The sequence below is a fragment of the Mesoplodon mirus genome, assembly GCF_964341445.2.
Source record: "Mesoplodon mirus genome assembly, chromosome: 5".
NCBI lineage: Eukaryota > Metazoa > Chordata > Mammalia > Artiodactyla > Ziphiidae > Mesoplodon > Mesoplodon mirus.
The window spans coordinates 2,822,468-2,837,182 of NC_138980.1; the positions used below are offsets into that span (position 1 = coordinate 2,822,468).

Here is a 14,715-nt window from a genome sequence, read left to right on the forward strand (position 1 = left end):
ACTGTGGAAGGGCTGGTGGGGAGTGGGATGCTCTATTGGCCCTATGGAGAAAGGAGCACGAGAGCGATGCAGGAGCCTATTCTAGGGGTCCAGGGAGAAGGGATGCAGGCCCCAACTGTGTCTATAGGAGGGCAGACTCATAATAGAATTGACGCAGCAGAATTGTTTATGTTTAAAAATTTTTTTTTCCTAAAAGAGCACACTAAAGTTGCAAAGAGAAGTGTGACATAATAAGAAATATATATTGGTCTCTGCCCCTCAGGTTTTGGCACAGAGCTCCTAAAACCCTGAGACCTTCTGTAATGACAGGGGTAAAGGTGTTTAATGAGGTGACTTTTGGAAAGCACCTAAGGAGAGAGTCCGGTTGCCAGGGGAACCAACCATGCGATTGGAACTTTTAGCTGCACCCTTGACCTAAGGGGAGAGGGGCTCGAGGTTGAATCAATCACCAAAGGCCAATGATTTAATCAATCATACCTATGTAATGATGCCTTCATAAAAGCCCAAAAGAGAGGGTTCAGAGAGCTTCCAGGATAGTGATGTTAATGAAAAAATAGTCAACTTTATTCAAGCCAACCTGAGGATTATAACCCAAGAAACAGTCTCTCAGAAAGCTCTGAGGACAGTTCTTCCCGTTAGCAGTCAAAGCACAGCTTTTGAGACAAAAGGTTATATGTCAAATGACATATTAACAGTTTACACAATCCAGATCTGCAGGTACAAAGCAAGTAGTGGCTCATCATGACCCCTTACGAGATTAAGAAGGAATGTTATCCTCTAAGAAAGTCTGGTTAATGCAGGTGCACAATACACACTAAATGGGACGGAGGAGGCCCAAAGGGGCAGAGAACAAATTTTATGTTTAAATTTCTCTTGTCTTCCACGAAGTATGAATTTATTTCATCAGTGAGCACATCCACATGCCATGCCAGGAGGTAGGTGCACCCCAAATTCTATGGGGACAGAAGTTCCTGCACTCGGGACATTTCCAGAATTCAGAACAGCCTAGTGTTTCCTAGAGCCAGGATTATTCGCAAACCTAAGAGATTCCCAGGGAAGTGACTTGTGTCTGGACAGGCATGCAAAGTTGACACAGGGCAGACAGCTCAGGTTGAAGAAGGCAATAAGCTGAGGCCTGAAATCTCCCCGTTAAGAATACAGCTGAGCAGAATGAGCATCACTGTCTGAGACCCTCAGGATCATACTGGGAAGCTCTGGGTTTTCTGTCCAGTGCTCTCCCTTCTGCGTGATTCGAGCTCCTCAGAACATCTCCAGGAAAGAAAGAGTTATTGAGTTCCAACCTTCCCATGTATCTCAGTCTTGAGAGGGGAGTGGGGTGTGACTGCTTCTTTTGGGGTGATGAAAATGTTTTGGAACTAGATTGAGGTGGTGGTTGCACAACATTGTGAATGTGCTAAATGCCACTGATTTGTTCACTTTTAAATGGCTAACTTTACGTTACGTGAATTAGGTGTCATACACACACACACAAACATTACAACAATCCCGTACTCCAGAGGTCAGCTTGGGGACATTTACAGGATGACCAATTTGCCATGAATCTTCATGTCTTTTGTTTTTTTAAAAGCCTCCATTTGCACAGGCTGGTGAGTTGCCTTGTGTTCCTAGATTTCTTAGCTAGGAAAGAAGCTAGCAACAGGCACCTACAAACTTCTCAGGCTCTGCAGAAATTCAGAATCAGCCAACACACATCCCAAGTGAGGGGAAGATTCTGGAAGAGCTCAGACACTTGTGTGACCAGGGACTGGAAATCAGCAGAACAGAGGAAGGTTGCCTGGACGGCAGTTTCTGCATCCTAGTAGAAACAACTGTGGCCCTTCTGCACAAAAGACCATCTTGTTAGCTCACACATTTTCTGGCCTTACCTTTCTCTCCCCTTGATTTGCCTCCCTCATCCCAACAGGGCACATGGACTCCACAGGCAGTACTGGGCCAAGACTCCAGGAGACTGGACTAGGTCTCACCTCTGGGGTCATTTGTGCCATACTTCCTTCAGGCCATGGCCACTTTGAAGGACCAGCTCTACCTAGTTAGGGGTCTTAGTTGTATAATTTACAACGTGATAGGGAAAAGAAGGCAAGTGAGTGAAAGAGGAGGGAAAGGTTTTCCTTAGACCTGAGTATTTTATGCTGAGTTTGATGAAGAGTAGATAGTTGTGGGTAAATATGACAGGTAAGGAAGACGAGGTAAGTGTAGTGAACTGCAGGAAACTTAGCAAGGCCTGTTTGTTCAGATTCTTGTCAGGGTCCCTTTGTCTTTGGAGATAAGGATGCTCCTTTCCTCTGGGTATTGGGAGGGCACGTCTCAAGTGAGGATTTATGGCCTATGGGAGAAGGGGGAGGTGGGGGGAGGTCAGAGTGACCTTCCTTCTTCTGCCATTTTCTCAAACTCCTCAGCTTAAGATATTCAATATGCCAAGGCGCCATGTTCAGCTGTAGTGTGTCCTGAACCCCGTCACAAGCTAACAGAAAGTTTTATGTCCTAGATCGGGTCATTAAAAGAAGCATTGACGGTAAAGGTCTGTGTGAAGCAGTAGGAGGGTGGAGGCCACATTGAGTCAAGCTCTTTCCCAGGGATGACTTCTGCCCAGGTGCTCGGTGCCTGCTGCAGATCAGAGGGTCCTGGGCCACAGAAGGTATCCCTCAGACGGGGCCCCCAGGAAACCTGTTCCATATCCCTGATACAGCATATCCATGTGTGCCTCCGACCCCACACAGCATTCTCGCAGAGGACTAAGGCACAAAACGTGCTTCCATGGCCAGGTCCAAGGTGCCTGCTGTGGCCAATTGTGATAGGCACCTTTCCTACTTAAGGGCCAGGGCCATTGCCAGCTCGTGCACCAACCTTGACTCTCAGACTTCAGTTGCACAGAGGCAAGAAAGGATAAGGGCAGAAGAAAGAGGAAATGATATATCATAGCTCTTCTCCTGGCTACGTGAGTGGCTCTGAAAATAGCCTTTGGTGTTGCAGCAGGATGGCCTAGATACTGGGCAGGACACTATCCTGCTCGATGGGCTCGTGGCCTAGCAGCTTGTTGAGCTCCTGGCCGCTGCGGACGGCCAACAACAGGTGGCGCGCACATACCTGCTTTGACAACCAGACTTCTCTGAGTCAAGCGTAGGCCGGTAGGTTTTATACTCGGGGAGTACACTGCCGCATGCTGCGACCACCAATAGGATGAAGGCGCTCTGCAGTTTCGCAGCCCCACTGGCTCCTCCGTTACCAGCCCTGTGGCTTGTCCAATCAGACGAGACCTGAAAAGTCACTTCATTTGCATGTGGCCCGGGAGCCAGGGTGTTGTGCGTTGTGAGCTCACGTACGCGCTTCGTTGTCTACAATACTGTTTACGGGTGCCCGAGGGCTGCCCGGTTGCCTCTGCCGGCTGGAAGGCAGTGGAATGGGCGTTTTGGCTAGGCCACACTCCTCAGATCCCCATTCACGCTCCGGTTTCCTCCGATGCTGGTGGCCCCTACGGGACAGGGGGAGCGCGAGATGCCCCGCCGGGCTGCGGCCTAGAGTGGCCTTCCAGGAGCCGCAGAAACACCGAACCCACGACAAGCTGGTCTTGCCCAAGATGTCGCCTTACTGGTGGGCGCCAGACCCCGGGAGGTGGCGGAACGCGTGGATGGCCAGATCTCCGCAGAGGCGCGGTCAGCCCTGAGCTCAGCCTAGCCCCGGGTCAAGGTGCCGGGGAAGCCCCCGCAGACCTGCTCGCTCTCCAGAGGCAGACGAGTGGTGTCCGGCAGCCTAAGCGTGAGGATGAAATCTTTACAATTAACGAAGAAAGGAGTGTGTGGCAAAAGCAACCAGGAGAGGTTGCTCGTGCGGAGGAAGAGACACCATTCTCGGTCACTGAACGAAATCAGTGGTTGATCCAAGATGTGGGATTGAGAAATTTTACAAAAGGAGAGTCTTGTACTGACAGATAGGAGACGTGAGGAGACTTTGTATCTATGACCAATGTGTTCGGTTTTCTGTTGACTTCGTTTCAAATCTGCCTACTCTATTGTTTTTCACAAAACAACCCGAGCAACCTCTCTTGGCTGCCTTTTCCGCAGACTCCTTTCTTCCTTAACTGTTACCGTGGCCTGTGAAAGTTTAATTCTGACTGATTGACTTACTCGATCATTGTATTGATGACAATGTTTAATGCACATTTTTTCATTTCTAAATAGTTTTACAAATACTTGAAGACTTGTCTAGTAGAAGTGGCTCATTAGCACATCCTTCTTCGGGAACGAAGGTTTAATTAACCCTTAGAGTCCAAAAGGTTATCTTTTAAAAAAAAAAAAAAAAAGCCGTAAGGATTTTTGTCTCATTTAAATTATCCATCTCCAAATTGACTAAGATTCAATTAGGAATTGAAGCACCTCAACTTTGTACCACCTGACTTGAAGAGGAGTCAGGGTGCCTCTGCGGCACCCCCAGAGTGCTTCCCTCTGCCCAGCATGATACCTGTGGGAACCTCACTTTCTGAGTAAGTTCAGCTGTTACCTAGTCTGTGGCATTTCATCCCCTCCCAGGCACCAGCCTTCCCTTGAGAAAACACTAGGTATGCACTGAGGCCGTTTTTGAACAGGGTGAGAACAGTTGACTCCACTCCTCCCACACCTGAGGGAGAATGAAGCGCACAGGTCCAGGGCAGAGGGCTTCGAAGGTGCCATCACTGGAGCTCGATAAACAAGTACAAAGAAATGAAGACACTCCAAGGTGGGAGGGCACAGCCTCCGGAAGTCTCAGAATGAGAATCTGGAGGAAGGTCCCCTGAAATGTGAATGAGGTGGATGGCCAGACACCCACCGAGTCTGTAAGATCGAACCAACGTGCTTGCACATTAAAATAAGAAAATTATTCTTTGGTCATATATCGGGGCCTCCAACTTTTTCCAGCATGCATACCACCTTAACGTTCCCAAATTTCTAAGGCTCCTTTCACACACACCCAGGCACCCAGATTTGATAGGGAGCTAGTTACAGAACTAGCTAGCTACTATAGAAACCCCAAAGTGACTTGAAGTACCCTGGTATCTAACTTCCTTCCCTAACGTCACGTCCTGAGTTAGGGTGGTCTCAGGATGACCAAAGAATCTCCCCTTCCCATTTTCCACCCCACAGTGCTGTGTGTCACCTTGGTTCTTTACCTTTTGTTTGTTGCTATTCCCTACTCCAATAGGATTCCCCACTCCAGTGGGAAACTACCCTAATGGGTTCCATTTATTAGTTTGAAGCATTCTTCCATGAAGTGTTCTATGTGCACACACTAAGTTTGGGTAAACCGTGCTGTTTTATACTTCACTTTGTTTGCAGCATGGTGCCACAGCTCTGTGCGCTAAGCTCCACTATGTCTCTATGTGCCAAGCTCCTCTGTATCTCTGGGCTTCAGCATACTCTATAGCCTCCATCCCCCGTTTGACCTTCCACCTCCCCCGTTGAGGGGCACTGGCGCTTGTCTTCCCCACACCCAAGACAACGGTGCCGAGGATGCCCGAGGGTGCATCCCCCTGTGGGCCTGGAGAGGACTAAGGAACACCTGTGAGTGGGTCACTGGGTCCAGGGTCATCATGCCCTAAATCTGAAGACACCTGGCAGCAGTGCTGCAGAACCCAGCAGCAGTGCACGGGACAGATGGTGGCAGCGTTCCCATCTCCATCAGCCCAACAGTGTGAGTCATTACTTTTATGGACATGTGATTGCTCCCAAAACTAAGGAGCTTGAGCACCTCCTCCCGGGTTTCTGAGCCCTCTGGTTCCTCTTACGCACTTGCTCGTCCACACCTCTGCCGTGTTATGTTACTCCAGTCACTCTTGGCTCTTCACCATTTGCAGGAGCTCCTTGCAGTTTCGGTACGAACCACGTTGGTCTGGGCACTGCAGACATCTACTGCTCCACCTATCTGTGTTCTCTGGCCATGGGACACTTGGTTGAGCAGAGAAGGCATTTTTATAAGCCCAACCATCTCACCTGAGAAAACCATTCCCAACACCAGATAGCCCTCAGCCTGTCAGCTGGTGGCAGAAAAGGAATGGCAGCATTCTCATCAAACCGCTGTGGGTGTAGTTCTTATGTTCCTTGACCCCCCCCCCCCCGCATGGCAGGGCAGCGCTAGGGGGACATCCTACCAACAACGGCAAGAGAATGGGCATCAATCCACAGGTCTGCACAGAGCTCAGCCTCAGGACTGGCCATAGCCGTGAGGTCTGCCCCACCCTCCCCAGCAGGTCATACCCTGGGAAAAAGCTACATCTGCATCACGGACGCCGTCAGCAGGCCAGCTTCCCTGGAGTTCTCTGCACCTCTTGGACATGAAAATCAGGTTGGGGCAGCCCTGTGCCCATGTCATGTTGGCAGAAACAGTTCTACTGCACTGCTCCCCATGCTGGTATCCCCCATATCCACCCTTCTGCTACCTCAGTAACAGGGACCTGGGTCACCTCCAGCTTCTTGATGCTGCAGACAAGATTCAGTAGCCGTCCTGTGCACATTACCTCATGGAACCATGCTGGCATCCCCCTTGGCACGCCAACCCAGGGCTGGAATTGCCATGTCATATTGTAGCACACAATGTACTGTCTAGTCAACTACTGGAAGTGACCTCTGAGCCCTCCCTGATAGAAGGATCTGTGTGCCTGGGGCCATGGAATACGTTGGTGTCCGGAAGAGGAACATTATTCCACAGAGAACAGGGGCCCACAGTGACCAGTCAGCAGGGAGCAGAGGGTGGGAGCTGACTTCAGTGAGGAAATGGCAGGGATTGGTTGTACAGCCCACCAGGCAACACAGAACTTTCACCACTGGACATTCAGATGAGCTGCTAAGTGAGAAGCCAAATCTTACTGGAATCAAAGGCCATCCATGCTGGAGACATTCCTGGCCTGCTGGACACAGGCCAGCAGCTCCCTCCTGTGTCCCCACTGCATCTCAAACTGGAGGCAGGGAGGGGGCCAGAGGCACCCCTAGTGTTACCCCTGATCTGAGGAGGCAGGATTATTTATTAGCGTTACTTGGCCAAGGTCCTACAGCTTGCCAAGAGGATGAACCCACCACTCTCCCATACACAACCAGGCAGCTTTTCCCATCCTCTGCTTGTCATTCTTATGTAGAGAGTATGTCAGAGAAAGGGAGAGACAGCTCATGTGCTGAGAATTCTATCCACATACCGGCAGAAAGCAAGCAACTCCATGCTGGTATCAGAACCTCCCATCTCTCCCCAGCACTGGGCACCCAGAGGGGTACCACCTTTCTGGCCTGCACCCCAGCCCTGTGTAGCACATCAGTCTCCATGCAGCCAACTGAGAGCAAAACGGACAGGCCTCCCAGCAGATCTCTGCAGAGGAGGAAAGCGGGTAGCTGGATCTCCAGCTGTGGGAAACTGGGGCAGCTCCCCAATTTCACTCGGCAGAAGCAGGAGGTGGAGGGCTCATCAGGGAGAAGTCCAACCCACAGACCCCTGCCATGAGGCAGTACAGACACAGCGCCTCCTCAGAGACCAGCCAGGGCATGGAGAGAAGATAGATGGGAGGAGGGATGCCAAGCAAGCTGGTTGAAGCGAGCCCTCTTTAGTGGGCTCTGTAAGCGCCGGCTACCAGCCAGGCAGGCCGCCCCCAAGCTCACAGAAACACAAGAGGCCAGCAGCACCAAAGGCCAGTGACTCCCAAGTCTAAGAGGCTTCGTCCAGAAACGGGCCATCAATCATAAAGCTGCACTTTTGGGAACGGCTCACAGCCCCAATCACCATCCTTAACGCCTGTCTTGGACCCCTTGACCTTGTCACTCTGCGCTGCAGTTTTGTCTTTTGGAGGAATCTACACAATGACACTACTACGAAGAGGTTTTGCTAAATTTTTCCAGCAGAGGAAATATGAAGAGAAGCCAGAGGTACAGGGAAATGAAACACCAAGGTGAGGCCTGGCGATGGCCTGAGCCTGAGACTGCTCCTCCTGCCCCAGGAAAAACTCCTGGGTCAGTGAGGGACAGGCAGGCGGACAGGGCAAATAGAGGGTGATGCTAAGGCAGGCTCCTGGGAAACCACTGGCATCCAAGGGGTGGAAGATGGAGAAGAGAAATGAGAGCCGGCTGAGCAGACACCCTCGGAAGCAGAGCAGGGACAGAGCCTGGAGGACACGGCCAGCAAGGATCCGCACTGCCCCCGACACACAGACTCCACGAGGACCTCACGGTTCTCATGCTTCTGTGGACAGACCTCAAGCTGGAGGTGTAGGCTTGTGCAACATACGCTGTTGGAGGACCGCAAGCAGAGGTGACAGGTCTGATCTGCCCGCCCTCCCCACCCAGGCACCCTGAACACTCCTTTCCCTTGACCTCACCCCAAATTTGACCTTAACTGCTATGCTCAGTGCATGGGTTGGGGTCTGTGGGCCTGGGTGTGCATGTCCAGCCCGTTACAGGCTGCATTTAAATGGGGCACGTGTCAGGTCTGGACAGCCCAGGCCTCCTGGAGATGACGACCACAGCTCATGGAGACCCCGGCAAATCTGACAAGACTTGGGGCAGCGAAAAGAACTTTATGGAGTTGGGATACACTTAGGTTAACTTACCCCCAATACAGATCTCTACAGTGAAATGTTTATAGCCTAGAAACATGAACACCTAGAGGAAAAGGGAACACAAACACTCTGCTGAGGAGCACTGTCTTCAACAACTCAAGGTGGGCACTTTGAGTCCGCAGCCCACATCTACACCTAGGAGAAGACACTCAGGGTTGGGGTGTCTTGAAGGATGACAGGGGGGTCCAGAAGGAGGCGGACGGAGGAGCTGCTTCAGGCCAGGGATGGAACGAGCTTCCTCTGCCTGGTGCCTGGACAAGCAGCACATCACTGCATGGGAAGAGAGGGAAGGAGTGAGGGAGCTTCTATCCTGGAAGCCAGGTGACTAGAGAACCCAGCCCCACCAGACCCACACGTCTCCTCACCCACATCACCACCCACTTGGAGCTGATTAACCAGTATTGCCAGAAGTGAAATGACACCTCTCAGCTCAGAGGAGGGAAGACAGAGGCTGCTGGCTCCTGGCTCCGACTCAGGGTTGCAAAGAGCCCAGAATCTCCAGGTTTAGGCAAAGCCTCAGGGCACAGTGTAAAGGAGGACATTCAGGATGAGGGCATGGCAACCACCATCCTCGCCAGGATCCCTGCCTCTCCTGACCTCACAGCCAGCTCCTACCTGTAAAGCCCCAGGACAGGGCAGGGGCCCAGTGCTTCAATATTGGGATGCAAGTCCCCCCTCTCTGCAAATGTTCCTCCCCACATGGAAGCTGGAGTCTCCTGGATTACTCATTCCTGAAATTCAGCCCCAGATGGAAGCCAGGCAGCGGTCTTAAGGCTTCTCTCTTGGTAAGCTACCACCTTGCTAATTCTCGAATCTGTGCCCCCTCTGCGCTTCCCTGGCCACCAGGACAGGGTGCCCACCTGGAGCAGCATACTGAGGCCCAGGTTGCGGTGCCTCCGCTCCAGCTCCGACACAGCCTGCAGCAGGGACCCGAACCTCTCCGCTGGGTCCTCATCCTCGTCGTCCAGGGACCCTTCCTCTTTCTCTGCTTCCTGCAGGAAGCGCCCCTCCTCCTCGGCAAAGAAGGCCCGAAGCTTCTTGTAGTCAGTCAGGGCCTTCTTCCTCCGGTCCATCACATGTCCCTACAGGATGGGTGGGTGGCAGGGAAGGATACCCGTGTTCTCGGGCTACCCCGAGACCCCCTCCCCCCGCCCCACCACCGACCACCTCAAGGGAGGAGAGTCCCCTGACCGTCTGACTGTACAGTGCTCAGCTGTGGTCCAAGGCCCTGCCAAATAGGGTCAGGGTACACAGCCACGTTTCCTTCTTCACATGGACTCCAACCTCACCCCACTTGCCTTCCACACAGCAGCGGCGGACTCAGCCTGGCCATGCAGGTCCCGAGCATCGTTCAGATCTTTCCTCATGATCTCCACAGATCCCTTGTTCTCCTGGAAAGAGGTGCTGGTTATGGGGTGTGTGGCCACTTCTGAAGGTCTGGGGCCCACCTAAGCCCAGTCCAGAGGGACATTGCACCACCAGAATCCCCTGTCCGACGGTCCAGAAGCCTCAGTTCATGGTCTTGGCCCACCAGACACCTCAAAACCCTGCAGGCACCAGAGAGGGGGGTCTTAGTGACCCACTATGCTCTCTCCAGTCTGAAATATTTGTGCTAAGAATCCAACAGGGTAACTGTACACGAGACCATCCATTGGGGTCCCTAGTGTTACTGTCCCCAGCGCAGGGATGGAGGGTGGGCTCTTTGGGGTGAGGATGGCCACACCCAGGGCCTGCCCAGCTGCATGCACTGACTGGATAGGTGGGGTCCTTCACCAGGAGGAAAGATCAACTCCAGTCCCCTGGCCACATGCTCTAGCCCCAAGCAAGCCCCTGGATGCTACACTCCACTGTTTACCCAGGAGACCCCAGGACCCAACCCCTGACACATGTACCCTCAAACGTGCTACTCTCTCCCCTCTGGTGGGCAGGGACCACACTGTTTCCACTCCAGGGGCCTGGCTGTCTTTATTCCCTAAGAAATAAAGTTGAGCCCCCCACACACACAGCGGGTCCCTGGGATCCCCAGACCCCAGCTGTGACCAAACTGTCCAATGGCGGGTTCTGACCCAGAATCAAGTGCCACATGTAACGGCTGAAAGCACAGTGATAAAGATTCCAGAACAAAGTAGGTTAAGGGACTCCGGAGAAGACGGAATGGGAGGGGGATGCACAGAACCCCAGAGGGGCCTTTAGCCTCAGGCCCCGTCCCCTATGAGGGGACTTTGCTCGTGGGGGCAGGGCTACCATAGCGTGACGTCATGCCAGGGGCAGGGCAGTAACACAAAAGGGGCAAGGCATGGGGGCGGGGCCCACAGCAGGACTGTCTGCCCCTGGGGGGTGGGGCAGGGCAGTACAACACTGAGAAGGCGGCAGGGGCATCCTGGGGGGAAGCAGGGGATGATGGGGAGAAAGGGCACTGTCCAGGGATGGGGAAAGGGGGACTGGATACCTTCCGAAGGTAGGGGAGTAGAGAGGAAGCAACCTCTGGGGGTAGGGAATGGGGGAACAAGGCACCGTCCAGGGATGGGAGAAAGGGTACTGGGCACCGTACAGAGGAAGCAAAAGGGACAGGACAACAACTGGGGTATGGGGGGGGGCGGTCAGAGTACCGTCCAAAAGATGGAGATTGGGGACCAGGGCGCCATCCGGATAATACGGAGGGGGGACAGGGCGCAGTCTGGGGATGGGAAGGGGGACAGGGCGCCCTCCGGGGAAGGGCAGCGCATGGGACGCCGCCCGCGCGCACCTTGCCGCGCAGCGCCTTCCTCCAGCGGGGCTCCCACTCGGGCGGCTCGGGCCCCGCGGCCATGCGGCAAGCGGCGCACAGCGGGCCCCCGTCGGCTCGGCACAGCAGCTGCAGCGCCGCCTCAGAGGCCGGGCCGTCGCGCGCGGGCGCCGCGGCAGCCTCCTCGAGCGCCAGCAGGCGGCGGCTGAGCGGCGGGCGGCCGGGCTCCACAGCGCGCTGCCAGCAGTCGTCGGCGCACTCGGGACACGGGAAGGGCCCGTCCTCCTCCGCCCAGAATCGCACCACGCACGCCCGGCAGAATCGATGGCCGCAGTCGGCGCGCACCGGCTCGCGGGGCGCGCGCTGGCACAGGGCGCAGGCGGCCTCGGCTGGGCCCGCGGGTAGCGCCAGGGCAGCGGCGGCGGGGCCCTCGAGGAGGGCGCAGACAGGGACGCAGACCGGGGAGCACAGGTGGCTGGGCTGGCGAGGCCGGAGACACGGGGGAAAGCCGGGGACCGGGATGCAGGAAAAGCGCGGCCGGAGAGCCGGGGACGGGGATGCGCGGACGAGGATGGAGAGCAGGGACGAAGGACAAGAATGGCGACTGGGATGGCTGGGCGCCCGGCGCAGGGTCCTGGCAGGGGTGTGCTCCACCACGCAGGGTCCTGGCAGCGGTGTGCTCCACGCAAGGTCCCGGCAGCGGTGTACTCCAGCCTCTCGGGTCCTGACCGGCCGCTACACTCCGCCTGGGTCCTGGCAGCGATGTACACTCCACCCCCGCCCAGCTAACAGTGGCGCGCTTCAGTCTCCCGCCCGCGGGCCGACCCACGTCCTTGCACGCTGAAATCTTACAGGGATTGTCACTTCTCCCATAAGTGACTCATGTGCGAAAGGGAAACAGTTTTATTTGAAAAGTCCATTTTTAAACGTCTTTTTTGTAAGCTGCTAGGACCTGAGCTGCAAGCACCTCCTCCGGGCGCAACGCCCCCGCGGGGTGGGGACTGGACTGGAATACGGCCTGCCTGGGACCCCTCCTGTGCACCATCTCACGTGAAATCGTTCTGCATGCACCGAACCGCGTGGGCCTTACCCGCGTGCGTAGATCCGGCGTGGACTCTCAGAGGAACACGTCTTGTGAGGGCCACCCCACGTGGGTGGCCAACGTCCTACCTGGAGCCCAGGCTTTAGGTCCCCAGTTCTCCCCTGAGCCTCAGGCACGGGGAATCCAGCGGCGAGGAAACTCTTTGATTTAGAGTGAAGACTTGTGATAAGACCCAGGGCTACCAGTCTCCAGGCCCATACCAGGAAATTCGTTAGCATTTCTTTAGAAAAGACAAACAAAAAAGGTTTAGGGAAGGAGCGGTCTGGTGGTTTGTTTTTGTTGTTTTAAACAACCAAGCACGTGGTTTTAAAAAAAATGCAACTTTTAATTTTTTTAAAGTGAATCTGTTATTCCGCAGAAGTGCAAAATCTTTCTAGGTATTGCTCTTTGGTTTTGTGGGGGGTTTTGGGGTTTTTTTTAAAATCTGATGTTGACTTAACAAAAAACATGTAAAAGTTAAGTTTTATTCAGGGACCTTACTGAGGCCTGTAGCCAGGAAATAGCTGTTGACTGAAGAAAGTGCACAACCTAAACGTTGAGAGTTATATTTTATTTGGCAGACTTGCTAAGGACCTAAGCCAGGAAGAGAGCCTCTCAGGAGCCAGGTATATAGGAGTTTTGGCAACAAAAACCAGGTTTGGAACAACAAAAGATTACTGTTAAAGAAAACCAGATACCTTAAATTAATGAATTTAGTGCTTTTTTTATGTATGGGAAGATGCAATAGTCTGGACTTATTGGAATCATTCCTTTGATAGGGACCTTAACCATCTAGGGCCAGTACCCTGTTTTTCTCCTTTCTGAATCCCCTCAGGGTGCACAGTTGGGGTGGCTGTGGTGGCACAACATCCTTTGTTTACTGATAAGGCAAGCTGGTTGTCTTTATCCACCCAGCCTCTCCTTACCTATGAAGGGACTGGTCCAAAGAGGTAGTGGAGGAGCCAGTATATATAAGAATTGTTTTGGCTGGGAAATACTTGTAGTCAAGCATACATCTTGATAAAAGATTACTGCTAATCACAAGGAACAGATATCTCAAGTTACTGATTTTAGTGCTTTTCTATCTATGGGAAGATACAAGAATATGGGGTCATTGAAATTATTCCTTAGATATGCATTTTAACTGTCTGGGGGCCTGGTAAGTCCAAAGTGCAGAATGTTTCATCATTTTTCCCCCCATCTTGAATTCCCCTCAGGGCACACTGTCAGTGGGCAACTGTAGTGGGTTGCAACTTACCTCTTTCTATAACAGGGTGATGAGTGACACTCTTTATTCTCTTTGTTTACACTGGCATAGACTTGAAATGCACTAAATGAGCAGTCGGAATTGTGACTGGAAAACTGAGGTTAGTTCTGTGGAGCAATGGTTAGAAGGAGGAAGGCACTTCAGGCCGAGCCTAGCTGATTTGTTGGGTAGACTAGGAACACAGTGGAGAGAAAAGTGGGGAAAAAGAAGAAAAAAAAATCAATGAGCAAAGGCCATGATAATCCAGTGAGTGTGAAAAATAATCAGGCACAACCGTTAAAGGCAAATAACCAAACTAGGAAAATGTCAGCCACAAATATACAAAGAGTTCATAAAATTTGGAACAGAAAACTACAGCGGAAAAATACCCTCTGCCCCATGGAATTTGTCAGCTCACAGAGAAAACGCAAATGCTGAATAGACATGAGAAAAAATATACACTCTAACCAGTTACCAAGAAATAGAAACATAAAGTGAGACATTATTTTTTCACTATTAAGTTGGCAGACCTTGTTACTAAACCAAACCTGGGTCCATTCATCCATGTCGCAGCAAAGCCAGTCAGTCTACTGACACTGAGTTGTGGTGAAGGAAAGTATGCAGGGTGCCAAGCAAGGAGAACGGGCAGCTCATGCTCAAAAAGCCCAAACTCCCCAGTGGATTTTAGGGAAAGGTTTTTAAAGGCAGCATTTGGGGTAAGCAGCTGGTGGACTTTCTTCTGACTGGCTGGTGATGAGATAACAAGGTGATGTTTCAGGAATCCTAAACATCTGGTTCCAACACTGGTTCCAACCAGTCGTGGGTCTACCTGCTTGTCAGCATGTAGTCACCATCCTCCACCTGGGTGGGGGTCTTAGTTTCTGCAGAACAACTCAAGGATTTGCATCAGATTATTATGTCCCTTGAGGAGGAAATAGGACTCTGTTTTATTGCTGAACTATTTTTCAAGCTCTCTTGCTTAATGCTTTTCCTTTGTTTCTGCATTCCATCACTTCCCTAATTAGAGCCTGAGTCTGCTCCTCCAAACTCGGGGAAGGCCTAGGACACGAATGCCTTTT

The 14,715-nt window shown here is 52.6% G+C and overlaps 1 protein-coding gene across 1 annotated transcript; it reads right to left on the minus strand.

Moving 5' to 3' along the window:
* Positions 1 to 8,526: 8,526 nt before the first annotated feature.
* On the minus strand, positions 8,527 to 14,202 carry RNF187 (ring finger protein 187; the record flags this gene model as incomplete). Its single annotated transcript, XM_082621771.1, has 5 exons — positions 8,527 to 8,854; positions 9,445 to 9,666; positions 9,874 to 9,975; positions 11,331 to 12,044; positions 14,185 to 14,202. The coding sequence occupies 5 exons, from the start codon at positions 14,200 to 14,202 to the stop codon at positions 8,852 to 8,854; spliced, it is 1,059 nt and encodes a 352-aa protein (XP_082477897.1). The 3' UTR covers positions 8,527 to 8,851.
* Between the last annotated feature and the right edge of the window lie 513 nt (positions 14,203 to 14,715).